The sequence below is a fragment of the Salmo trutta genome, chromosome 6, assembly GCF_901001165.1.
Source record: "Salmo trutta chromosome 6, fSalTru1.1, whole genome shotgun sequence".
NCBI classification, from domain to species: domain Eukaryota; kingdom Metazoa; phylum Chordata; class Actinopteri; order Salmoniformes; family Salmonidae; genus Salmo; species Salmo trutta.
Window position 1 is genome coordinate 49,925,104 of NC_042962.1, and position 27,881 is coordinate 49,952,984.

The 27,881-nt window shown below is 43.0% G+C and overlaps 2 protein-coding genes across 2 annotated transcripts; both read right to left on the reverse strand.

Annotated features, from left to right (window-relative positions):
* Window positions 1-620: 620 nt before the first annotated feature.
* LOC115195136 (toll-like receptor 13) lies at window positions 621-12,345 on the reverse strand. Its single transcript, XM_029754943.1, has 4 exons — window positions 12,316-12,345; window positions 11,468-11,514; window positions 10,347-11,081; window positions 621-3,050 (listed from the first exon to the last, which is right to left on the reverse strand). Exons 1-4 carry the CDS (start codon window positions 12,343-12,345, stop codon window positions 848-850), a joined length of 3,015 nt encoding a protein of 1,004 aa, XP_029610803.1. The 3' UTR covers window positions 621-847.
* A 7,943-nt stretch (window positions 12,346-20,288) lies between these two features.
* LOC115196129 (toll-like receptor 13) lies at window positions 20,289-24,473 on the reverse strand. The gene is made up of 2 exons (XM_029756725.1): window positions 23,926-24,473; window positions 20,289-23,539 (listed from the first exon to the last, which is right to left on the reverse strand). The coding sequence occupies exon 2, from the start codon at window positions 23,491-23,493 to the stop codon at window positions 20,602-20,604; it is 2,892 nt and encodes a 963-aa protein (XP_029612585.1). The 5' UTR covers window positions 23,494-23,539; window positions 23,926-24,473; the 3' UTR covers window positions 20,289-20,601.
* Between the last annotated feature and the right edge of the window lie 3,408 nt (window positions 24,474-27,881).

The following is a 27,881-nucleotide window of genomic DNA, read 5'->3' on the forward strand; positions in this document are numbered from 1 at the left end:
TGCGTGGTGTAGTGGGGTGTTAGTTGTTGGTATAGGTTCTAGGTTTGTTTTTCTATGTATAGTTAATTGGGGTTGGACTCCCAATTGAAGGCAGGTGTGTTGAGTTGCCTTTGATTGGGAGTCCTATATAATAGGGTGTGTTTGCCTTTGTGTTTTGTGGGTAGTTGTTTTTTTGCACTGCTAGGTATAGCCTGCGAAACTGTCATTCGTTGTTTTCTTATTTTCACGTGTTCTCATTCAGATAATAAATCATGATGTTGAACACGCAACCCGCTGCGTATTGGTCCAGTTTCTCCGACAGCGATTTCGCTATATCGTCAGACGACGAAGAAATCTGTGACACATAGATATACAACTAACCAGAAAGAACATAGAAATACTAACACAGAACATAACCCCAAAACCCGGAACTAACTAACCAAACACCCTACTAAATAAACCACCACCCCGAACCACATAAACAAAATACCCTCTGCCACGTCCTGACCAAACTACAATTACAAATAATCCCTAATACTGGTCAGGACGTGACAGGTTCAAATAATACTTTATCACATTTTTGTTTTAACATTTTTGTATGACAGAGATGAGTTAAATTAAAAAGATACAAAGAAACTGAATTAGTATGATTATATTGCATTCATTCATTAAATAATTAAGATACAGGAAAAACCAAGTAATACATTCAGATAAGTAATTCTACAGTATGACAAGCAAAAATAAGTCTTACAGGTAAATGTGATAATGAACTGGTTAATTATGTGTAAGCATTTCTTAATGATATTATCATGCAGATGTAAAGAAAAGGTTCAGAGTCTGATGGTTGTTTCAAATCAAGGTGTCACAGTCACAGTGCCTCCACCCCAGAGAGGATGGGATTTTCTTCAGCAGGGCCGTCCTTGGTCTCTAAAGCCAGCCGTAGTTGCTGCCAGAAGACCCCGGTGTGCTCCCCAGCTCTGGGCCAACTCAAGTAGGTGCGTCTCTTAACTAGCTTCCTCATCCGGTGGTAGGGTGACAGCTGGTGGGTAGGGATCTCCTCCAGGAACACCAGAATCAGGACGTCCTTCTGCTCATCAAAGAGCCGGAAGCTGGCCACCTGGATCTCCCGGGAGCACCACTCACTCTCCAGGTAGCGGTGGCTGATCACACAGATGGTCTTGCGGCTTCCGTAGATGCCTTCCATAATGTTGTCTATGATTGGTTTGCCTGGCTGAAAGTCCCGGTGGTGGAGACACAGCTTCCAGCCCTGCTCTCCCTCCAGCTCTGGCAGAAGCTCCCTCAGGACCCAGGGCTCATCGTGGGCATTGTATGAGATGAACGCATCGTATTGACAGCCATGAGGAGTGTGCTTATTCCTTTGCTTGGTGTCATAGAGGAAAGCCAGGAAGAGGTAATAGCCGTAAATTACCTGCCATTTCAGGAAGTGGTAGGCAAAGGATGCTACCAGGGTGAGGAGGACCAGACAAGTGGTAGAGATGTAGTAGTAAAGTCCTAAGTGTACTGTACAGAACTGAAGCTCAATGTACAACAGCTTGGTGCCCTTTAGATCGGCAGGATAGTTGCAGGTAAATTCTCCTGCACCAACAACTTGTGTTTGGTTGTCGCTCACCATCCACTGGACGAACCAAGCATCGCTGCAGCCACAGGTGAAAGGATTATCTTGCATGTCCAGGTATGTCAAGGCAGGGAGAGAACGCAACACTGTCTCATTGAATGCTGTTATATCGTTCTTTCTCACCTGCAAGTAAGTGACTCTACTGAGGTTTGCTCCTATGAGGAAATCTAAGGACTGAAGTTGGGCTTTGGGCAGATAAAGTCTGTTGAGACTTGGGGTTGGGTGAAACAGCTTTGACGTGAGTGCTGTGAACTCATTCTTACTGATATCAAGGAACCACAACTTGGGTGTGTGAATGAATGTGTCTGGGTGCAGGTCCTTAATATTAAGACTCCCTGCCTGGAATGACAATAAAGATTTCAGACCTTCAAGAAAGTTGATTGGTAGATGAGACAGTCCCTTGTGACGCTGACTAAATATCCTGAGGTTCTCCAGAGATGTCAGATGAGAGAAGGGTGGAGGGTCTAATTTATCATCATTTACATATGTGATATAATTACAGGATATATCAAGAGTTCTTAAGCGTGGAAGTCCTGAGAGCACAGTCTTTCTTATGTCTATTTGAGTGATCTTATTTGACTGTAGTCTAAGTTCTGTAAGATTCACCAATCCCTCAAAGGCTCCATCTTCAAGACTAGCAATCTGATTGTCAAATAAAAGCAGAGTCTTGAGCGATGATAAGCCTTTAAAGTCTCCTTTAGAGATTGAGCTCAGCTTATTGTATGATATCGACAAATATTCTAGTTTGTACAAACCACTCATAAAGTCATCATTCAAGGTCAGGATTTTGTTTGATCCCAGTTTAAGGATCCTTAATTCTTTCAAATCCTGGAATACACATCCTGGAAGTTTGGAGATTTGATTGTGGAAAAGAAAGAGTTGTGTGATTCCTGTAAGATTGGCGAAATCTGAGCAGCCTAGTTTATTGATGATATTGAAGCTGAGATCCAGGAACTTTAGTGTGGATACATTTCTTGTGGCATCTGGTACAGATGAAAGCATGTTGTGGCCCAGTTTCAAAGTACTTAGTTGCTCCATTGATCTGAATGATACCGCCGACAACTGAATAATATTATTATTTTCTAAGTCCACTTTGGTCACTTGTTTACATGACTGCAGAAATTCCTCAGACAAAGCACTTATGTTGTTATGATGCAGTCGGAGCAAGCTAAGTGTAGGTATTTGGCAGGCAATATCAGTGAGAGCCTTGACCCTATCTTCACCAATGTCATACATTCTCAGATAGACTAATGAGGAGTTGACAGTCTGCAGCACCATAGCCATCCTCTCGAAAGACATCTCAATGCCGCTCAAGTTGAGACCTTTGATGTTGCTCAGAAAAGACCTGTCCAGCACATCCCATTCCATGCGTCCAAGTTGGCCACAGTAGGCGATGTCTAACACCTCAAGGTAAGGAAGAACATCTGCCGTGATCCTGAAGATTCCCAATGGATTCCGGGATAAATCCAAAAGCCTCAGCCCTATTGACTTGTTTGATATTTCTTGTGATTGGAAAGAGGTGAATCTGTTGCTCCCAATGTACAATTCCCGTAAGTGTGGTAATTGTATGACGGGCTGAACTTCCTTCATATTATGAAGGTTGTTCTTGGTTAAATTCACTGTCTTCAAACTGGAGAGAAGTTGAAAGCATGAGGACCCGATGGTTGAGATTAGGTTGTTGTCCAGATGTAGCAGGGAGAGGTTGACCAGGCCCTGAAACAAGTGGTCTGACAGGGTTGTGAGTCTGTTATAAGCCAGATTCAGCTCTTGAAGAGCCTCTAGGGGTGCAAGAGCGTCATTGTCCACTTGAGAGATCTGGTTCATGGAAATGTTTAGAATTTTGAGGTTTGACAGGCCTATAAAATCAAACTTTCCAATTTTGGAAATGTTATTCATGGCCACATCTAAAACACTTACTTTCCACGGAATATTTATAGGCATGACTTCAAGATTCCTGTTATAACAGAGTACTTTTAAGTTAAAGTTGTCACTGAGATTACCCCGGATTGTGCAGTTTTTCAGGAAGTACCCGCATACTGGATCAGCAAGAATCCAACAATACAGCAGGAAACAAAGAAAGAGCCTCAGCTGAGAGAATGTAGACCCACATCGTTGTCCTGGCATGGTTATATTGAGTGTCACTGTGAGGGGCTTGACATCTACTTCAGATCTAGAGAGAATAACAAAAACAAATACAATGACTAACTGTTACATCATTTGGGGGCTGGAAATATAACTTAATTAGACAATCTAATGAAATTGCAATAACACTGATAGCTGATGATATTGTGGTCCTCAAAATAACTGAGAGATTATTAATCATAGGTAATCCAAATTCTCAACATATACTGCCTTCGGGAAAGTATCAGACCCCTTGACTTTTTCCACATTTTGGTAGGTTACAGCCTTATTCTAAAATTGATTGAATTGTTTTTTCCCCCTCATCAATCTACACACAATACCCCATAATGACAAAGCAAAAACAGGATTTTATACATTTTTGCTAATTTATTAAATATAACACAAGGAAATATCATATTAACATAAGTACTGAGAACCTTTACTCAGTACTTTGTTGAAGAATCTTTGGCAACGATTACAGCCTCGAGTCTTCTTGAGTATGACGCTTCAAGCTTGGCACACCTGTATTTGGGGAGTTTCTCTCATTCTTCTCTGCAGATCATCTCAAGCTCTGTCAGGTTGGATGGGGAGTGTTGATGCACAGCTATTTTCAGGTCTCTCCAGAGATGTTCGATCGGGTTCAAGTCCGTGCTCTGGCTGGGCCACTCAAGGACATTCAGAGACTTGTCCCGAAGTCACTCCTGCGTTGTCTTGGCTGTGTGCTTAGGGTCGTTGTTCACCCCAGTCTGAGATCCTGAGCGCTCAAGATCAAGGATCTCTCTGTACTTTGTTCCATTCATCTTTGCCTTGATCCTGACTAGTCTCCCAGTCCCTGCTGCTGAAAAACATCCCACAGCATGATGCTGCCACCACCATGCTTCACCGTAGGGATGTCGCCAGGTTTCCTCCAAAAGTGACACTTGGCATTCAGGCCAAAGAGTTCAACCTTGGTTTTATCTTCATTCTCATGGTCTGAGAGTCTTTAGGTGCCTTTTGGCAAACTCCTAGCGGACTGTCATGTGCCTTTTACTGAGGAGTGTCTTCCATCTGGCCACTCTACCATAAAGGCCTGATTGGTGAAGCGCTGCAGAGATGGTTGTCCTTCTGGAAGGTTCTCCCATCTCCACAGAGGAACTCTAGAGCTCAATCAGAGTGACCATCAGGTTCATGGTCACCTCCCTCACCAAGACCCTTCTCCCCGGGCGGCCAGCTTTAGGAAGAGTATTGGTGGTTCCAAACTTGTTCCATTTAAGATTGTTGGAGGCCACTGTGTTCTTGGGGACCTTCGATGCTGCAGAAATGTTTTGGTACCCCTCCCCAGATCTGTGCCTCGACACAATCCTGTCTCGAACCTCTACAGACAATTCCTTCAACCTCATGGCTTGGTTTTTGCTCTAACATGCACTGTCAACAGTGGGACCTTTATATAGACAGATGTGTGCCTTTCCAAATGATGTCCAATTAATTGAATTTACCACAGGTGGACTCCGATCAAGTTGTAGAAACATCTCAAGGATGATCAATGGAAACAAGATGCACCTGAGCTAAATTTCGAGTCTCCGGTTGCTGACCTTTTGCACCCTCTACAACCACTGTGATTATTATTATCTGACCCTGCTGGTCATCTATGAACATTTGAACATCTTGGCCATGTTCTATTAGAATCTCCACCCGGCACAGCCAGAAGAGGACTGGCCACCCCTCATAGCCTGGTTCCTCCCTAGGTTTCTTCCTAGATTCTGGCCTTTCTAGGGAGTTTTTCCTTGCCACCGTGCTTCTACACCTGCATTGCTTGCTGTTTGGGGTCTGAATTCTTATGAATATAAGGTATTTCTGTTTTTTATTTTTTATAAGTTTGCAAAAATGTCTAAAAAGCCTAGAAGGCCAGCATCCCGGAGTCGCCTCTTCACTGTTGACGTTGAGACTGGTGTTTTGCGGGTACTATTTCATGAAGCTGGCAGTTGAGGACTTGTGAGGCGTCTGTTTCTCAAGCTAGACACTCAAATGTACTTGTCTGCTTGCTCAGTTGTGCACCGGGGCCTCCCACTCCTCTTTCTATTCTGGTTAGAGCCAGTTTGCACTGTTCTGTGAAGGGAGTAGTACACAGCGTTGTACGAGATCTTACGTTTCTTGGCAATTTCTCGCATGGAATAGCCTTCCTTTCTCAGAACAAGAATAGATTGACGAGTTTCAGAAGAAAGTTCTTTGTTTCTGGCTATTTTGAGCCTGAAATCGAACCCACAAATGCTGATGCTCCAGATACCCAACTAGTCTAAAGAAGGCCAGTTTTATTGCTGTGCTAACATAATTGTGTGCCATTGGAACACAGGAGTGATGGTTGCTGATAATGGGGCTGTCACGTCCTGACCATAGTAAGTTGTTATTTTCTTTGGTAGAGTAGGTCAGGGCGTGACAGGGGGTGTTTGTCCATTTTTGTATTTCTATGTTTAGTTTCCTGTTTTGTATTTCTAGGTTAGTTTTTGTTTGGCATGACCTCCAATTAGAGGCAGCCGGTTGTCGTTGTCTCTAATTGGAGGCCATATTTAAGTTGATGTTTTTCCCACTGGTGTTTAATTTTGTGAGTAGTGTATGCCTGCTCTGCGTCACGGCTTTCTTGTTTTGTATTTCAAGTTTATTGTTTATTGCATTAGTTTCATGATTAAATAAAAGATGTGGAACTACGATCATGCTGCGTATTGGTCCGATCCTTCTGAAAGCCCTGACAGAATCACCCACCAGAAAAGGACCAAGCAGCGTGCCCAGGAGGAGCAGGGATCCTGGGCCAGGGAAAGGAGTGAATGGAGGACGTCCTGGACATGGTAGGAGGTAATGGCAGGGGACAAGACCCTGCCATGAAAGCAGGTGGAGACAGCAAGGGAGGAATGGAGACATTACGAGGAGCTGGTCCAACGAAGGAAGCACGAGAGGCAGCACCAAAAACGTTTTTTGGGGGGGGCACACGGGCAGATTGGCTAAGGCGGTTTCGAGACCTGAGCCAACTCCCTGTGCTTACCGTGGGGAGCGATTGACCGAGCTAGCACCGTGTTATGCGGTGATGTGCATTGCGTCGCCAGTGCGCACTCACAGCCCGGTGCACTCGGTGCAAGCTCCTCACCGTTGTCGTGCTAGAGTTGGCTGTCAGCCAGGAAGAAGTGCGCCGGCTCAGCGTATCTGGTCTCCAGTGCGTCTCTTCGGTCCAGGTTTATCCTGTGCCTGCTCTACCCCCTTTCACCAGCACAGCCCAGTTCATCCTGTGCCGGCGCTCCGCCCTTGCTTGGCTCAAATAACCACCCAGCCAGGACGGGGTGTGCCAGCTCTAAGCTCCAGACCTCCAGTGCGCCTCCGGAGCCCAGTACGTCCTGTGCCTCCTCCTCACACTCGCCCTGAGGTGCGTGTTACTAGTCTGGCGCCTCCTATGCCAGCTCCACGCATCAGGCCTCCAGTGCGCCTGCCCAGTCCGGGGTGTCCTGTTCCTGCTCCCCGCACTCGCCCTGAGGTGCGTGTTACCAGTCTGGCGCCACCTAGGCCAGTCCCACGCATCAGACCTCCAGTGCGGATGCCCATTCCGGAGTGTCCTCTTCCTGCTCCCCACACTCGCTCTAAGGTGCGTGTTACCAGTCTGGCGCCACCCATGCCAGTACCACGCATCAGGATTCCGGCGACAGTTCCCCGTCCAGAGCTTCCGGCGACAGTTAGCCGTCCAGAGCTTCCGGCGACAGTTCCCCGTCCAGAGCAACCGGCGACAGTTCCCCTTCCAGAGCTTCCGGTGACAGTTCCCAGTCCAGAGCTTCCGGCGATGTTTTTCAGTCCGGAACCTACTGAGACGGCCTACAGTCCGGAGCCTACTGAGACGGCCTACAGTCTGGAACCTACTGAGACGGCCTACAGTCCGGAACCTATTGAGACGGCCTACAGTCCGGAACCTACTTTGACGGCCTACAGTCCGCAACCTACTGAGATGGCCTACAGTCCGGAACCTACTGAGATGGCCTACAGTCCGGAGCCTCCAGCGACGCTCCTCAGCCCGGAGCCTCCAGCGACGCTCCTCAGCCCGGAGCCTCCAGCGACGCTCCTCAGCCCCGAGCCTCCAGCGACGCTCCTCAGTCCGGAGCCTCCAGTGATGCTCCCCAGTCCGGAGCCTCCAGCGGTGGTCTGCAGCCCGGAGCCTTCAGCGGCGGTCCGCAGCCCAGAGCCTTCAGCGGCGGTCTGCAGCCCAGAGCCTTCAACGGCGGTCTGCAGCCCAGAGTCTTCAGCGGCGGCCTTTAGCCCAGAGTCTTCAGCAGTGGTTGGCGGTCCGAAGCCTGCGGTGATGATCCATGGTATGGTTCCTCCGGACATACAGAAGCGGGGGGATCAGCGGGCAGTGGGGGTACTACGCCTGGAACCAGAGCCGCCGCCATAGACATTAGTCACCCACCCTACCCTCCCTTTGTGTTCCCTTTGTGTTTTGGGGGGGGGGGTGGGGGGGGTTTGTTGTTTAGGTATTTTTTTATTTTGTTTTGTAGGTGCGGTCGGAGTCCGCACCTTTGGGGGGGGTACTGTCACGTCCTGACCATAGTAAGTTGTTATTTTCTTGGTAGAGTAGGTCAGGGCATGACAGGGGGTGTTTGTCCATTTTTGTATTTCTATGTTTAGTTTCTTGTTTTGTATTTCTAGTTTAGTTTTTGTTTGGCATGACCTCCAATTAGAGGCAGCCAGTTGTCATTGTCTCTAATTGGAGGCCATATTTAAGTTGATGTTTTTTCCACTGGTGTTTGTGGGTGATTAATTTTGTGAGTAGTGTATGCCTGCTCTGCGTCACGGCTTTCTTGTTTTGTAGTTTTCAAGTTTATTGTTTATTGCATTAGTTTCACGATTAAATAAAAGATGTGGAACTACGATCACGCTGCGTATTGGTCCGATCCTTCTGAAAGCCCTGACAGGGCCTCTGTAGATATTCCATTAAAATCAGCCGTTTCCAGCTACAGTGGTCAATTACAACATTAACAACGTCTACACTGTATTTCTGATCAATTTGATGTTATTTTAATGGACAAAAAAAGTGCTTTTCTTTCAAAAGCAAGGACATTTCTAAGTGACCCCAAACTTTTGAACAGTAGTGTATAACATTTTTTAAGAGACAAAGACAAAAATTAAAAACAGCCAGACTATAGAGTAATCATTTTTACTCACAATTGTCAGAGGAAGACAGTCACAGTGAACACTGGTGCAGCATAGGACTGTAATCAGCTGAGTCCCGGTCCTACCACCCTGCTCCAAAGAGCACTTCCCTGACGTTTTACTTCACTATACTTTGTTCAAAATATATCTTGGTATTTGTCTAGATTTACTTCTGACATACAGCTACAACACGAGCATAAACTGAGTGGGTAGACTAGACACACAGTTGATTAAGTACAAGGGGCAGAAAAGAAGAAGTGAGAGAGTGGGGGGGGGGGTCGGGCTTGTCTGCTCCCTCTCAAAATTGGACTGAATCAAATACTGATGTTGACCATATAAGGGAACTTTCTGAGAACTGAGATATTTCCTAGAACTAAGGACATTCTGATCCAAAATTCAAACTGGTTCTAACACCGACAATTCTTCATCTCCTGCTGTTGGTAAAAAACAACATGTTTTAATTGCTGCTCAAACCACACCAGTAAATCCCTGCAGGAATGTCCACCAGAGCTGTTGCCAGAGATCTGAAGGTTCATTTCCATAAGCTGCCTCCAACATTGTTTTCCAGAATTTGGCAGTACGTCCAACCGGCCTCATAACCGCAGACCACCTGTAACCACGCCAGCCCAACACCTCCACATCCGGCATCTTCATCTACGGGATCGTCTGAGACCAACCACCCGGATAGCTGATGAAACTGTGGGTTAGCACAAGCAAAGAATTTCTACACAAACCGTCAGAAACCATCTGAGGGAAGCTCATCAACATGCTCATTGTCTTCATCAGGGTCTTGACCTGACTGCAGTTCGGCCTCGTAATCGACTTCAGTGGGCAAATGCTCACCTTCGATGGCCACTGGCATGCTGGGGAAGAGTGCTCTTCACAGATGAATCCCGGTTTCAACTGTACCGGGCAGATGGCATGTGGGTGAGCGGTTTGCTGATTTCAACGTTGTGAACGGAGTGCCACGTGGTGGCAGTGGCATCATGGTATGTATGGGCAGGCATAAGCTATGGACAACAAGAACAATTGCATTTTATCAATGGCAATTTGAATGCAAAGAGAATGCAACTTTGCTCGGCCATTGAAGAGGAGTGGGACATAATTCCGTGGGGCACAATAAACAACCTGATCAACTGTATGCGAAGGAGATGTGTTGTGCTGCATGAGGCAAATGCTGGTCACACCAGATACTGACTGGTTTTCTGATATACGCCCATACCTTTTTCAGCTTTTAAACTCTCCATTTCTGATAGAGCTCAGTTTATTGCCTGCCAAATTCAAATTCTCAAGTTTGTGCAAACCATTCATGAAGGCATTATTCAAGGTCAGGAATTTGTTTGATCCCAGTGTAAGGCTCCTTAATTCTTTCAAATCCTGGAATACACATCCTGGAAGGTTGGAGATTTGATTGTGGAAAAGAAAGAGTTGTGTGAGTCCTGCCGTGATCCTGAAGATTCCCAATGGATTCCTGGATAAATCCAACAGCCTCAGCTCTATAGAAGTGTTTGATATTTCTTGTGACTGGAAAGAGGTGAATCTGTTGCTCCCAATGTACAACTCATGTAAGTGTGGTAATTGTACAATTGGCTGAACGTCCTTCATATTATAAAGGTTGTTCTCGGTTAAATTCACTGTCTTCAAACTGGAGAGAAGTTGAAAGGATGAGGACCCGATGGTTGAGATTAGGTTGTTGTCCAGATGTAGCAGGGAGAGGTTGGCCAGGCCCTGAAACAAGTGGTCTGACAGGGTTGTGAGTCTGTTATGAGCCAAACCCAGTTCCTGAAGAGCCTCTAGGTGTCCGAGAGACCCATCGTCCACTTGAGAGATCTGGTTTCTTGACATGTTCAGATTTTTGAGGTTTGACAGGCCTTTAAAATCCAACTTTCCAATTTTGGAAATGTTATTCATGGCCACATTTAAAACACTTACATTCCGTGGAATGTCTATAGGTATGACTTCTAGGTTCCTCTTTTGACAGAGTACTATCATGTCAGAAGGGTCACTGAGATTACCCCGGATTGTGCAGTTTTTCAGGAAGTACCCACAGACTGGATCAGCAAGAACCCAACAATACATCAGGAAACAAAGAAAGAGTCTCAGCTGAGAGAATGTAGACCCACTTCGTTGTCCTGGCATGGTTATATTGAGTGTCACTGTGAGGGGTTTGACATCTACTTCAGATCTAGAGAGAATAACAAAGACAAATCCAGTGACTAACTGTTACATCATTTGGGGGCTGGAAATGTAACATAATTAAACAATTCAATGAAGTTGCAATAACACTGATAGCTGTTGGTATTGTGGTCCTCAAAATAACTGACAGATTTTTCATTATAGGTCATCCAAATTATCAACATAACTCACAAAAAGTTTGCTTTACTGATAAAGACAAACTAGAGTAGAAAGGAATAAAGGAAAAGACCACTATCAAATTAGAAATGAGTAGATAAGGGTAATAACATTGTCTGAATGAGAATAAAACACACATTTGTATGATATTTTTGAAGAGATAGACCAGCAAAAGACAACTAAAAACAGCCAGACTATAGAGTAATCATTTTTACTCACAATTGACAGAGGAAGACAGTCACAGTGAACACTGGTGCAGCATAGGACTGTAATCAGCTGAGTCCCGGTCCTACCACCCTGCTCCAAAGAGCACTTCCCTGACGTTTTACTTCACTATACTTTGTTCAAAATATATCTTGGTATTTGTCTAGATTGATTTATCACAAACAGCTACAACACAAAGCGAAAACTAAACAGACAGGGTTGATCTGACACACAGTTGATTAAGGGGCGGAAAACAAGGGGCAGAAAAGAAGAAGCGAGAGAAAGAGTGGGGGGGCTATTTCCTGTGACTAGAAAGAGGTAAATCTGTTGCTCCCAATGTACAACTCATGTAAGTGTGGTAATTGTAAGATGGGCTGAACTTCCTTCATATTATAAACAGCTACAACACAAAGCGAACACTAAACTGACTGGGTTGATCTGACACACAGTTGATTAAGGGGCAGAAAACAAGGGGCAGAAAAGAAGAAGCGAGAGAGAGAGTGGGGGGGATGTCGGGCTTGTTTGCTCTCTCTCACAGTTGGACCGAATAAAATACTGATGTTGACCGTATACGGGAACTTTCCGAGACCTGAGATATTTCCTAGAACAAAGAACATTCTGATCCAAACATCAAACGGGTACTAACACTGACACTTTTTTCATTCCAGAGAATTTAATGTTCATTTCTTTACCAGAAGCAGCCTCCAACACTGTTTTCTAGAATTTGGCAGTACATCCAACCGGCCTCATAACCACCGACCACACCCACCGACCACTGAGACCAGCCACCCGGATAGCTGAGGAAGCTGTGGGTTTCCACAAACTGTCAGAAAGCGTCTCATCTGCGTCCTCGTCGTCCTTACCTGGGTCTTAAACTGAATGCAGTTCGGCATCGTAACCGCCCTCAGTGGGCAAATGCTCACCTTCGATAGTCACTGGCATGCTGGAGAAGTGTGCTCTTCACAGCCATTTTAGATGAGTGGAACAACATTCCACAGGCCACAATCAACTGCTTGATCAACTTTATGCGAAGGAGATGTGTCGCGCTGCATGAGGCAAATGGTGGTCACACCAGATACTGACTGGTTTTCTGATCCACGTCCTACTTTCTGTGACCAGCAGATGCATACCTGTGTTCCCAGTCATGTGAAATCCATAGGTTAGGGCCTAATTTATTTATTTCAATTGATTTATGTCCTTATATGAACTGTAACTCAGTCAAATCTTAAATTGTTGCATGTTCCATTTATATTTTGTTCAGTGTAACATAAGGTAAAAGTTATTGAGCAAAACATCCCAGAATTGGAAACCATAGTAGATCTACCTTGCTTGTATGTTCTTTATGATGTAATATAACTAATATGGATACTGTTTCCCTTTGTGCACTGACTTTCCCCTTGTTATTGTTCTATTTATCATTCATACTTCATAGACTATATTTCATCCACAGGTGAGAGGAAAGAACATGGAAGGAAGAGGAGAATGACGCCTCTCTCATATCAAGGTGTGTGTGTGTGTGTGTGTGTGTGTGTGTGTGTGTGTGTGTGTGTGTGTGTGTGTGTGTGTGTGTGTGTGTGGAGGGTTAAGGTTAGAATTAGCGTGAGTGTTAGAATTAGGTCTAGGGTTATGGTTAGCAGCTAGAGTTAGTTTTAGGGTTAGGATCCAGGGTTTGGTTTAGGGTTAGGGTTAAGGTGAAGTTTTGGGGTTAAGGTAAGGGTTAGGGGAAATTAGGATTTTCAATGGGACTAAAGAAATAAAAATGAAGGAATAGAGCCATAAAGAAGGGTGTCCTGGGGGATGATAAAACAAAAGTGAATGAGGAAGTGAGAAAAAAATGATTGAGCAAACAGACCAAAATTGGACTTCTGTATAATTGTATGACGGTGAAACTTTATGGTGAAACTTAACTGATATGGATACTTTGTGTGACTTTCCCCTTGTATTTATTGTTCTATTTCTCGTTCATATTTCATAGACTTTATTTCATCCACAGGTGAGAGGAAAGAAAATTGAATAAGTGGAGAGAGAAGGACATAAAGACCACAGGAGGCTGGTGAAAGGAGGACAGCTCATAATAATGGCTAGAATGGAGTGAATGGAATGCTATCAAACACATGGAAACAACGTGTTTGATGTGTTTGATACACTCTTGGAAAAAAAGGTGCTATCTAGAACCTAAAAGGTTTCTTCAGCTGGCCCCATAGTAGAAGCCTTTGAAGAACTAGTTTTAGTTCCAGGTAAAACCCTTTTGGTTCCAGGTAGAGCCCTTTCCACAGAGGGTTCTACATGGAACCAAAAAGGGTTCTACCTGAAACCAAAAAGGGTTCTACCTGGAACCAAAAATGTTTTTCCTATGGGGACAGCTGAAGAACCCTTTTGGAACCATTGTTTCTAAGAGTGTACCATTCCATTTATTCCGTTCCAGCCATTACAATGAGCCCATCCTCCTCAATTAAGGTGTTACAAGCTGCCTGTGATAAGGACCTGTCTGCCACCTCTAGGGCAGTAGCCAGAGAGGCCCCACTGCCCATCTCCGGCATCAAGGAAGGCATGTGCGGCCTACATCAAAGTGTATGTGGGCTCTGAGTACTACCACTACGAGACACCCAGGCTCCTGGCTTTCAGCAGGATCCACACAGAGCCTAACAAAATCCCCTCAGACATGATGGGCTGTGTGGAATAGGAGTCAGTGTTTGTTCAATGAATAACAACTGTGAACATCTGTACTCAATGGACAACATGGTGTCTTATTAGAAAATTAGCCAAATCTGCTGTCACAACATAAAATCACATCACCACAATACACAAGTCACTCAAACAATGTTTTTTTTAAAGGTTCAAATAATACAATCTAGCTCCATCAAAGATACTGGTAACTAACCCAAGATTTATCATCGGCATTGTTTCCAATGAGAGCAGAACAAGCAAGAAGGTGGCAAGAGCCAAGCACATGCTTGTGAGATCCTATTGGCTCGTTATAGCATGTATTTGCATATATCCTTTAGGGAAAGTCTACTCCGAAGTTCAAATGTTCAATAACTCAGTTCACCCTTGCACTCCTAAACAGCTCCATTTTTAAAAACTTTTGCAAAGGATCAAGTCTACAGAACTTAGAGCATTCTGTCCGTAACAGACAATACACTACAATTGAGGTCGACCGATTATGATTTTTCAGCGCCGATACCGATTATTGGAGGACCAAAGAAAACCGACCCCGATTAATCGGCCGATATATATACATATATATACAGTCTTGGCCAAAAGTTTTGACAATGACAAATATACATTTTCAAAAAGTCTGCTGCCTCAGTCTGTATGATGGCAATTTGCATATACTCCAGAATATTATGAAGAGTGATCAGATGAATTGCAATTAATTACAAAGTCCCTCTTTGCCATGCAAATGAACTGAATCTCCAAAAAACATTTCCACTGCATTTCAGCTCTGCCACAAAAGGACCAGCTGACATCATGTCAGTGATTCTCTCGTTAACACAGGTGTGAGTGTTGACGAGGACAAGGCTGGAGATCACTCTGTCATGCTGATTGAGTTCGAATAACAGACTGGAAGCTTCAAAAGGAGGGTGGTGCTTGGAATCATTGTTCTTCCTCTGTCAACCATGGTTACATGCAAGGAAACACGTGCCGTCATCATTGCTTTGCACAAAAAGGGCTTCACAGGCAAGGATATTGCTGCCAGTAAGATTGCAACTAAATCAACCATTTATCGGATCAAGAACTTCAAGGAGAGCGGTTCAATTGTTGTGAAGAAGGCTTCAGGGCGCCCAAGAAAGTCCAGCAAGCGCCAGGACCGTCTCCTAAAGATTATTCAGCTGCAGGATCGGGGCAGCACCAGTACAGAGCTTGCTCAGGAATGGCAGCAGGCAGGTGTGAGTGCATCTGCACGCACAGTGAATATTGATAATAGAGTTTAAGTTACCTGTGATGTATGTTGAAAACAAAAACTGTAATTTCTATATGCAGGATATTCTATTTTAATAATGGCCATGGTAAGAATTGACTACCAAAGTGTGAGTCATAATCCCCATGACACCATCCAGCAAAATCTGAAAAGCGGTTCCTTCATTCGTTTATTCCATAGGATATTTTTAGATTGACTTCAAATAAGGTCTGGGTTTCGTGTAGGCTTACACCACCTTGCCAATTTGATAACCATGTAGATAGGACAAAGGAACTGATCCATATTGGCTAAATATAAGCGAAGATAAAAAAAAATTGTAGAGTGGCTTTCTGAAATATTTTGACAAAAACGTTACCTTTTCCTAGTGAGATTTACACGAGTATCAAAACGCCAAGGCGGTTTAAGCCTGCACGAAACAGACCTTATTTGAAGTAGATCAAGACATTCTCTATGGAAGACATGAACGGTAAAATAACGAAGGAACCCCTTTTAAGTTCAGCCGCAAGTTATTATAGGAATTTTGACGTGTCGACTATTTCTCTCTATACCATATGTATTTCATATACCTTTGACTATTGGATGTTCTTATAGGCACTATAGTATTGCCAGCCTAATATCAGGAGTTGATTGGCTTGAAGTCATAAACAGCGCTGTGCTTCAAGCATTGCGAAGAGCTGCTGGCAAACGCAGGAAAGTGCCGTTTGAATGAATGCTTACGAGCCTGCTGCTGCCTACCACCGCTCAGTCAGACTGCTCTATCAAATCATAGACTTAATTATAATATAATAAACACACAGAAATACGAGCCTTAGGTCATTAATATGGCCAAATTCGGAAACTATCATTCCAAAAACAAAACGCTTATTCTTTCAGTGAAATAAGGAACCTGTGACGATCGTCGTAAGGAGTAGACCAAAGTGCAGCGTGGTAAGTGCTCATGATTCTCTTTATTTAACTCAGAACACTAAAACAAAACAATAAACAACGGAACACGAACATCACGTTCTGCAGGCTAACTGAGCTGTACAAAAACAAGATCCCACAACTGAAAGTGGGGAAAAAGGGCTGTCTAAGTATGATTCCCAATCGGAGACAACGATAGACAGCTGCCTCTGATTAGGAACCATACTGGCCAAGCAACAAAGAAATAGAAAACATAGAATGGAACATAGAACTACAAAATCTAGAATGCCCACCCAAATCACACCCTGACCTAACCAAAATAGAGAAATAAAAGGGCTCTTTATGGTCAGGGCGTGACAGAACCGTTCCATATTTTATCTAAATATTGCTGTTACATTGCACAACCTTCAAATTTATGTCATAATTATGTAAAATTCTGGCAAATTAGTTTGCAACGAGCCAGTCGGCCCAAACTGTTGCATATACCCTGACTCTTCGTGCAATGAAAGCAAGAGAAGTGATACAATTTCACTAGTTAATATTGCCTACTAACATGAATTTATTTTAACTAAATATACAGATCAATCGATCGACCTCTACACTACATGACCAAAAATATGTGGACACCTGCTTGTAGAACATCTCATTCCAAAATCATGGGCATTAATATGGAGTTGGTGCCCCGTTTGCTGCTATAACAGCCTCCACTCTTCTGGGAAGACTTTCCACTAGATGTTGGAACATTGCTGCAGGGACTTGCTTCCATTCAGCCACGAGCATTAGTGAGGTCGGGCACTGATGTTGGGCGATTAGGCCTGGCTCGCAGTCGGCGTTCCAATTCCTCCGAAAGGAGTTCGATGGGGTTGAGGTCAGGGCTCTGGGCAGGCCGGTCAAGTTCTTCCACACCGATCTCAACAAACCATTTCTGTATGGACCTCGCTTTGTGCATGGGGGCATTGTCATGCTGAAACAGAACAGTGCCTTGCCCAAACTTTTACCATATAGTTGGAAGTACAGCATCATCTAGAATGTATACGAAATTATACGAAATTGTTTGACCACAGAGGTAGCAAGACTGTACTTCAAATCGATGATACTCCCCCACTTAACATACTGCTTGACTAGTTGGACCCAAGCTTGCTATACAACATTAAAACCTATTCAGTCTGTCTATAAACAGGCTCTCAAAGTGCTCGATAGGAAGCCCAATAGCCATCATCACTGTTACATCCTCAGAAAGCATGAGCTCCTGAGTTGGGAAAATCTGGTGCAATACACCGACGCATGTCTTGTATTCAAGATCCTAAATGGCCTAGCTCCCCCTCCACTCAGTATTTTTGTTAAACAGAAAATCCAAACATATGGCAGCAGATCCACAAGGTCTGCCATGAGAGGTGACTGTATAGTTCCCTTAAGGAAAAGCACCTTTAGTAAATCCGCTTTCTCTGTGAGAGCGTCCCATGTCTGGAATACACTGCCATCAGACATACATAACTGCACCACATATCACACTTTCACAAAATGCATGAAGACATGGCTAAAGGTCAATCAGATTTGTGAACATAATCCCTAGCTGTGTATTGCCGCTTTCCATGTTGTCTGTTGTCTGTAGCTTGTGAGGTGTGGAAACACTTTGTTGTTTTTATGGATTTTGTCTTGTTGCTTTTTGTTCTATGTTGCTCTGTCTGTATGCTATGTCTTGCTTGTCCTATGTTACTCTGCGTGTGCTCACTGTTCTATGATTGTCTATATTGTAATTGTTTTTAATAACCTGCCCAGGGACTGCGGTTGAAAATTAGCCGGCTGGCTAAAACCGGCACTTTTACTGAAACGTTGATTAATGTGCACTGTCCCTGTAAAAATAAAATAAACTCAAACTCAAACTCAATGTCATTGTATGCTGTAGCGTTAAGGTTTCCCTTCACTGGAACTAAGGGGCTTAGCCAAAAGCATGAAAAACAGCCCCGGACCATTCATTTGGGCAGGTAGCATTCTCCTGACATCCGCCAAACCCAGATTTGTCTGTCGGACTGCCAGATGGTGATGCTTAATTCATCCCTCCAGAGAACGCGTTTCCACTGCTCCAGAGTCCAATGGCGGCAAGCTTTACACCACTCCAGCCAACACTTGGCATTGCGCATGGTGATCTCAGGCTTGTGTGCGGCTGCTTGGCCATGGAAACCCATTTCATGAAGCTTCTGACGAACAGTTATTGTGATGAAGTTGCTTCCAGAGGGAGTTTGGAACTCAGTAGTGAATGTTGCAACCGAGGACAGACAATTTTAACGCGCTACATGCTTCAGCACTCACCGGTCCCGTTTTGTAAGCTTGAGTTGCCTACCATTTCGCAGATGAGCCTTTTGTTGCTCCTATACATTTCATCTTCACAATAACAGCACTTGCAGTTGACCGGGGCAGCTCTAGCAGGGAAGAAATTTGTCAAACCTCCCTGTTGGAAGTTGACAGTGCCACGTTGAAAGTCACTGAGCTATTCAGTAAGGCCATTCTACTGCCAGTCTTTGTTTGTGGAGATTGCATGGCTGTGTGCTCAATTTTATACACCTGTCAGTCACGGGTGTGGCTGAAATAGCAGAATCCACTCATTTGAAGGGGTGTCCACATACTATGCATATATAGTGTACTTTATTATCATATTTTATGCTGAACATTTTGTATGACATATTATAATTAAAATATGCAAATAAACTGAAATAGTGTGATTATATTGCATTCATTTATGAGATAAATGAGATCAAGTATAAAAATCAAGAAAATCTATGACAATGAAAAAAAAGGTATCACTTATTCAATTTCCCATTACACATTTAAGCACATATTACAAATATAAGCATTTCTTAACTAAGCTAACATAAGGAATTGTTTTAAAAAGTTATAACATAGATCATTTGGGTATTAGATTTGGAATTTTATGACCCCTTTAAGTATCCCCCAAAAAATATAAAAAAATGATTTGATAAAATATTAAATTTGCCTTTTACTACTATAGCCCATAGAAACGCATTGAATAACATACTCATAAATGACAAAAAAGACAATCCAAAAATAAATCATAAGGAATAAGGTTTTGAAGTGTCTGTCGTATATGTAGAAGATCTAAGAAAGCTCAGGAAATTTTTCAGTTTTTTTGGACACATATTTAACCCCTTATTTTTGTCGGCAAAACTACCTCCTTACTTCCATTCGTTTCTATGGGTTACCTTCAGACGAGTCCCATGACATTTGTGGGGATCGTAGAGTAAAACGGAGAACACCGTCGTGTTAGGGAAAGTTTCCCCTTTCCATAGAGTGGAACCGGTACTGGTTTACCTTCAGATGAGTCCGAGTGTCTTTCCATAGAAGGGTCAATAGTTTGTTGGCCAAACCGTTCGGACTCTACGGACGTTTTCGTGAGAAGATTTTCAGGATATCTCATGGTCTGACAAACATTGCTGTAGCTCGGTCACCTTCCACTGCAGATGCGGAAGGCCGACATAACAGGTTGCAAACCTGGTCTTAGAGCGTTTCGTATTATTCTGTACTTAAATCCGAGACACCTCATCTAATATGGTATGTTACGTTTTGCATGATTACGTAAGACAGTTGGGTGGGTGTATAACACAAATGTCTAGCAACCCGAAGGTTGCAAGTTCAAATCTCATCATGGACAACTTTAGCATTTTAGCTAGTTAGCAACTTTTCAACTACTTACTACCTTTTAGCTACTTTGTAACTACTTACAATATTAGCTAACCCTTCCCCTAACCCTTACCTTAACCCTTTAAACTAACTCCTAAACTTACCCTTAACTCCTAGCCTAGCTAACGGTAACCACCTAGCCACTTAGCGAGATTTCATAACGTATATTATGTTTTCCAAATTGGTAACATATTGTACGTTTTACATTAATACATTAATACACACCATACGAAACATAACATATCATACTAAATGTGGTCTTTCAGATAAATGTACAGAATAATACGAAAAGCTCTGAGACCAGGATTTTTTTTCTTATGTTACTTAGATCGATGCATTGGTGCGTCAGTACTATTAACGATTTCTTAAAGATGCACTCCAGGATGCAAAGCACAGCAAAATCATAACATACTATATAGTACAAATAAGATTCGTAATATATCATACAAATTGGTTAAAAAAACTTTAGATGACGTAATACACAGAGAATGGGGACTACTTCTGGCTCGTGAGCTCCACTTTCAAAACAACTGGCTGACATAATACAAAAGTTTGAGAGTGCATCTTCAATGTAAATATACAGAAAAGGTTCAGAGTGTGATGGTCGTTTCAAATCAAGGTTTCACTATCACAGAGCCTGCACACCAGAGAGGATGGGATTTTCCTCAGCAGGGCCGTCCTTGGTCTCTAAAGCCAGCCGTAGTTGCTGCCAGAAGACCCCAGTTTGCTCCCCAGCTCTGGGCCAGCTCAGATATGTGCGTCTCTTCACTAGCTTCCTCATCCGGTGGTAGGGTGACAGCTGGTGGGTAGGGATCTCCTCCAGGAACACCAGAATCAGGACGTCCTTCTGCTCATCAAAGAGCCGGAAGCTGGCCACCTGGATCTCCCGGGAGCACCACTCACTCTCCAGGTAGCGGCGGCTGATCACACAGATGGTCTTGCGGCTTCCGTAGATGCCTTCCATAATGTTGTCTATGATTGGTTTTCCTGGCTGGAAGTCCCGGTGGTGGAGACACAGCTTCCAGCCCTGCTCTCCCTCCAGCTCTGGCAGAAGCTCCCTCAGGGCCCAGGGCTCATCATGGGCATTGTAGGAGATGAAGGCATCATACTGACAGCCATGAGGAGTGAGCTTATTCCTTTGCTTGGTGTCATAGAGGAAAGCCAGGAAGAGGTAATAGCCGTAAATTACCTGCCATTTCAGGAAGTGGTAGGCAAAGGATGCTACCAGGGTGAGGAGGACCAGACAAGTGGTAGAGATGTAGTAGTAAAGTCCTAAGTGTACTGTACAGAACTGAAGCTCAACATCCAACAGCTTGGTGTCCTTTAGATCGGCAGGATAGTTGCAGGTAAATTCTCCTGCACCAACAACTTGTGTTTGGTTGTTGTTCTCCATCCAATGGACAAACCAAGCATCGCTGCAGCCACAGGTGAAAGCATTATCTTGCATGTCCAGGTATGTCAAGGCAGGGAGAGAACGCAACACTCTCTCATTGACTACTGTTATATCGTTCTTGCTCACCTGCAAGAAAGTGACTCTACTGAGGTTTGCTCCTATGAGGAAATCTAAGGACTGAAGTCGGGTTTTGGACAGGTACATTCTGTTGAGCCTTGGGGTTGGGTGAAACAGCTCTGGCTTGAGGGCTGTGAACGCATTCTTACTGATATCAAGGAACCACAACCGGGGTGTGTGAATAAATGTGTTTGGGTGCAGGTCCTTAATATTGAGATTCCCTGCCTTGAATGCCAATAAAGATTTCAGACCTTCAAGGAAGTTGCTAGGTAGATGAGACAATCCCTTGTGACGCTGACTATGGATGTGCAGGTTCTCCAGAGATGTCAGATGAGAGAAGGGTGGGGGGTCTAATTGATCATCATTTACATATGTGATGAAATTACAGGATATATCAAGAGTTCTGAAGCGTGGAAGTCCCGTGAGCACAGTATTTCTTATGTCTATTTGAGTGATCTTATTTGACTCGAGTCTAAGTTCTGTAAGATTCACCAATCCCTCAAAGGCTCCATCTTCAAGACTAGCAATCTGATTGTCAAATAAAAGCAGAGTCTTGAGTGATGCTAAGCCTTTAAAGCCTCCTTTAGAGATTGAGCTCAGCTTATTGTATGACATCGACAAATATTCTAGTTTGTACAAACCCCTCATGAAGGCATCATTCAAGGTCAGGATTTTGTTTGATCCCACTTTAAGGATCCTTAATTCTTTCAAATCCTGGAATACACATCCTGGAAGTTTGGAGATTTGATTGTGGAAAAGAAAGAGTTGTGTGAGTCCTGTAAGATTGGCGAAATCTGAGCAGCCTAGTTTATTGATGATATTGAAGCTCAGATCCAAGATCTTCAGTGTGGGTAGATTTCTTGTGGCATTTGGCACGGAAGAAAGGCTGTTGTGGCCCAGTTTCAAAGTACTTAATTGCTCCATTGATCTGAATGAAAACTCAGACAGCTGATTAATATTATTATTACATACGTCCATTTCGGTCAACTGTTTACATGACTGCAGAAATTCCTTAGAGAGAACACTTATGTTGTTATGATGCAGTCGGAGCAAGCTAAGTGTAGGTATATAGCAGGCAATATCAGTGAGAGCCTTGACCCTCTCTTCACCAATGTCATACAGTCTCAGATGGACTAATGAGGAGTTGACAGTCTGCAGAACCATAACCATCCTCTCGAAAGACATCTCAATCCCGCTCAGGTTCAGACGTTTGACGTTGCTCAAAAAAGACCTGTCCAGCACATCCCATTCCATGCGGCCAAGTTGGCCACAGTAGGCGATGTCTAACACCTCAAGGTAAGGAAGAACATCTGCCGTGATCCTGAAGATTCCCAATGGATTCCTGGATAAATCCAACAGCCTCAGCTCTATAGAAGTGTTTGATATTTCCTGTGACTGGAAAGAGGTGAATCTGTTGCTCCCAATGTACAACTCCTGTAAGTGTGGTAATTGTACAATTGGCTGAACGTCCTTCATATTATAAAGGTTGTTATTGGTTAAATTCACTGTCTTCAAACTGGAGAGAAGTTGAAAGGATGAGGACCCGATGGTTGAGATTAGGTTGTTGTCCAGATGTAGCAGGGAGAGGTTGACCAGGCCCTGAAACATGTGGTCTGACAGGGTTGTGAGTCTGTTATGAGCCAAACCCAGTTCCTGAAGAGCCTCTAGGTGTCCAAGAGACCCATCGTCCACTTGAGAGATCTGGTTTCTTGACATGTTCAGATTTTTGAGGTTTGACAGGCCTTTAAAATCCAACTTTCCAATTTTGGAAATGTTATTCATGGCCACATTTAAAACACTTACATTCTGTGGAATGTCTATAGGTATGACTTCTAGGTTCCTCTTTTGACAGAGTACTATCATGTCAGAGGGGTCACTGAGATTACCCCGGATTGTGCAGTTTTTCAGGAAGTACCCACATACTGGATCAGCAAGAACCCAACAATACATCAGGAAACAAAGAAAGAGTCTCAGCTGAGAGAATGTAGACCCACATCGTTGTCCTGGCATAGTTATATTGAGTGTCACTGTGAGGGGCTTGACATCTACTTCAGATCTAGAGAGAATAACAAAGACAAATCCAGTGACTAACTGTTACATCGTTTGTGGGCTGGAAATGTAACATAATTAAACAATTCAATGAAGTTGCAATAACACTGATAGCTGATGGTGTTGTGGTCCTCAAAATAACTGACAGATTTTTCATTATAGGTCATCCAAATTATCAACATAACTCACAAAAAGTTTGCTTTACTGATAAAGACAAACTAGAGTAGAAAGGAATAAAGGAAAAGACCACTATCAAATTAGAAATGAGTAGATAAGGGTAATAACATTGTCTGAATAAGAATAAAACACACATTTGTATGATATTTTTGAAGAGATAGACCAGCAAAAGACAACTAAAAACAGCCAGACTATAGAGTAATCATTTTTACTCACAATTGACAGAGGAAGACAGTCACAGTGAACACTAGTGCAGCATAGGACTGTAATCAGCTGAGTCCCGGTCCTACCACCCTGCTCCAAAGAGCACTTCCCTGACGTTTTACTTCACTATACTTTGTTCAAAATATATCTTGGTATTTGTCTAGATTGATTTATCACAAACAGCTACAACACAAAGCGAAAACTAAACAGACAGGGTTGATCTGACACACAGTTGATTAAGGGGCGGAAAACAAGGGGCAGAAAAGAAGAAGCGAGAGAGAGAGTGGGGGGGATGTCGGGCTTGTTTGCTCTCTCTCACAGTTGGACCGAATAAAATACTGATTTTGACCATATACGGGAACTTTCCGAGACCTGAGATATTTCCTAGAACAAAGAACATTCTGATCCAAACATCAAACGGGTACTAACACTGACACTTTTTTCATTCCAGAGAATTTAATGTTCATTTCTTTACCAGAAGCCGCCTCCAACCACTATTTCTCATTCATACTTCATAAACTTTATTTCATCCACATGGGACAGGAAAGAAAATGCAATGAAGTGGAGAATCTCTGTCATATGTGTGTGTGTGTGTGTGTGTGTGTGTGTGTGTGTGTGTGTGTGTGTGTGTGTGTGTGTGTGTGTGTGTAGCAAGAGTGGGAGTAAAGGTGTCATTCTCAGAAAGAATGAAGGAATAGAAAAATAAAGAGGGATGGCCAGGGGGATGAGTGAGTTAACATAAGTTAGAAGAAGGTTATAGAGAAAACATACCGAAATTGGACTTGTCTGCTCCATCTCACAATTGGACTGAATAAAATACTGATGCTGAAAATATAAGGGCACTTCCTGAGAACTGAGACATTTGCTGGCTGAGCTAGCTGGATATTTCTACCCAGAGACCACCAAAGAAAATCCTGATTGGATATTTTTTTCTCTTCAGTATTAACCTTCCAACACAAACCGAAGAGATGAATTCAGGTCATACAAATGATTGTAAATATTACATAGAAATTAAAACAGAATTTAGTTTGAAATATATCAATACAATTGTAAATCCTTAGGCTTTTTCTGAAGGCATAGAAAGCCCTCGCGGTTCCCCACTGCTGAATATCTCTCTCAATTCCTTGTTCAAGGAAGATGACTAAACCAGAGTTCTCAGACACACTTCTGTCTCCTTTGTGTAATAACAGTTTGTGTCCACTAGATGACAAAGTATACAAAGGAATGTGTTAGTAAAGAAAGCTCAGAATGCAATTCTAATGCAGCATAGAACTTTTTTCAAGATGATACATGTTTAGGCTCACAATGAATAGCTTAACAAAACCAACTGATGAAATTGAAACCGAGTCCCATAGAGATGACAATGATAAGACGGTGCATAATGTGTAAGTCTCAGGTTAGAATTCAGTGCATTTTCATTGAAGATTATTGAGTCAGGGAGAGAGTTATTTTATTCAGATTCAGATCAGATTGTTTAATAGTCACATGAACAGGGTTGCAGGTGTGATTGCAGGGTACAGTGAAAATCTTAGGCTTCCACCTCCAACATGCAGAACCAGTGAAATAACATAATGAAAAGGGTGATAAAAACAATAGAAATAGCACTATGTACATAATAACAACAATGGCATGCATGGTTAGATCATCTGTGAAGACAAGATCTTCATGGGAAAGTGTTCAGTGATTTACAAAGCAGGTATGAGAGAAGTATTCACAGACGTCATAGCAGACATAGTCCTTATTCGTGAGCCAGAACTGATACCACATTGTGATACCACAGTAGATCTACCTTGCTTGTATGTTCTTTATATCATATAACTAATATGGATAATGTTTCCCTTTGTGCACTGACTTTCCCCTTGTTATTGTTCTATTTATCATTACAAGCATAAAGAAGGGTGTCCTGGGGGATGATTTAACAAAAGTGAATGAGGAAGTGAGAAAAAAATGATTGAGCAAACAGACCAAAATTGTGTACTTCTGTATAATTGTATGACGGTGAAACTTTATGGTGAAACTTAACTGATATGGATACTTTGTGTGACTTTCCCCTTGTATTTATTGTTCTATTTCTCGTTCATATTTCATAGACTTTATTTCATCCACAGGTGAGAGGAAAGAAAATTGAATAAGTGGAGAGAGAAGGACATAAGCACCACAGGAGGCTGGTGAAAGGAGGACAGCTCATAATAATGGCTAGAATGGAGTGAATGGAATGGTATCAAACACATGGAAACAACGTGTTTGATGTGTTTGATACACTCTTGGGAAAAAAGGTGCTATCTAGAACCTAAAAGGGTTCTTCGGCTGGCCCCATAGTAGAAGCCTTTGAAGAACTAGTTTTAGTTCCAGGTAAAACCCTTTTGGTTCCAGGTAGAGCCCTTTCCACAGAGGGTTCTACATGGAACCAAAAGGGTTCTACTTGAAACCAAAAAGGGTTCTACCTGGAACCAAAATGTTTTTCCTATGGGGACAGCTGAAGAACCCTTTTGGAACCATTTTTTCTAAGAGTGTACCATGCCATTTATTCCGTTCCAGCCATTACAATGAGCCCATCCTCCTCAATTAAGGTGTTGCAAGCCTCCTGTGATAAGGACCTGTCTGCCACCTCTAGGATAGTAGCCAGAGAGGCCCCACTGCCCATCTCCGGCATCACCAAAGCCCCATACACTACCCACCATTGCGACCTGTACGCTCTCGTTGGTTGGCCCTCGCTTCATACTCGTCGCCAAACCCACTGGCTACAGGTTATCTACAAGTCTCTGCTAGGTAAAGCCCCGCCTTATCTCAGCTCACTGGTCACCATAGCAGCACCCACTTGTAGCACACACTCCAGCAGGTATATCTCACTGGTCACCCCCAAAGCCAATTCCTCCTTTGGTCGTCTTTCCTTCCAGTTCTCTGCTGCCAATGACTGGAACGAACTGCAAAAATCTCTGAAGCTGGATACTCATATCTCCCTCACTAGCTTTAAGCACCAGCTGTCAGAGCAGCTCACATCACTGCACTTGTACATAGCCCATTTGTAAACAGCCCATCTATCTACCTACCTCATCCCCATACTGTATTTATTTATTTATCTTGCTCCTTTGTACCCCAGTATCTCTCCTTGCACATTCATCTTCTGCACATCTACCATTCCAGTGTTTAATTGCTATATTGTAATTACTTCGCCACCATGGCCTATTTATTGCCTTAACTTACCTCTTTTGCACTCACTGTAAATAGACTTTTTGTTTTCTTTTGTTCTACTGTATTATTGACTGTATGTTTTGTTTATTCCATGTGTAACTCTGTGTTGTTGTATGTGTCGAATTGCTATGCTTTATCTTGGCCAAGTCGCAGTTGCAAATGAGAACTTGTTCTCAACTAGCATACCTGGTTAAATAAAGATGAAATAAAAATAAAGAAAATTTAAAAAATCAAGGAAGTCATGATGACATCACAGTGTTTGTGGGCTCTGAGTACTACCACTACAAGACACCCAGGCTCCTGGCTTTCAGCAGGATCCACCCAGAGCCTAACAAAATCCCCCCAGACATGATGGGCTGTGTGGAATAGGAGTCAGTGTGTGTGCAATCTCTGTTTGATGAAAAACAACTGTGAACATCTGTACAACATGGTGTCTTATTGGAATATTATCCAAACCTGCTGTCAAAACATATAATCACGTGTTAACTCAAACAACACAACACACAAGTCACTCCAACAATGTTCTTTGAACGCTTCAATTTATACTTTATTATCACATTTTATGCTGAACATTTTGTATGACAGATATCAAAATATACAAATAAAATGAAATAGTGTGATTATATTGCATTCATTTAGTAACAAAATCAAGAAAATCTATGACAAGGAAAAAAGAAGCAAATATGATCATGAATTGGCTTATTCAATTTCCTAATACAAATATAAGCATTTCTTACCCTCTTAAAAAATTATTTGATAAAATATTGAATTTGCCC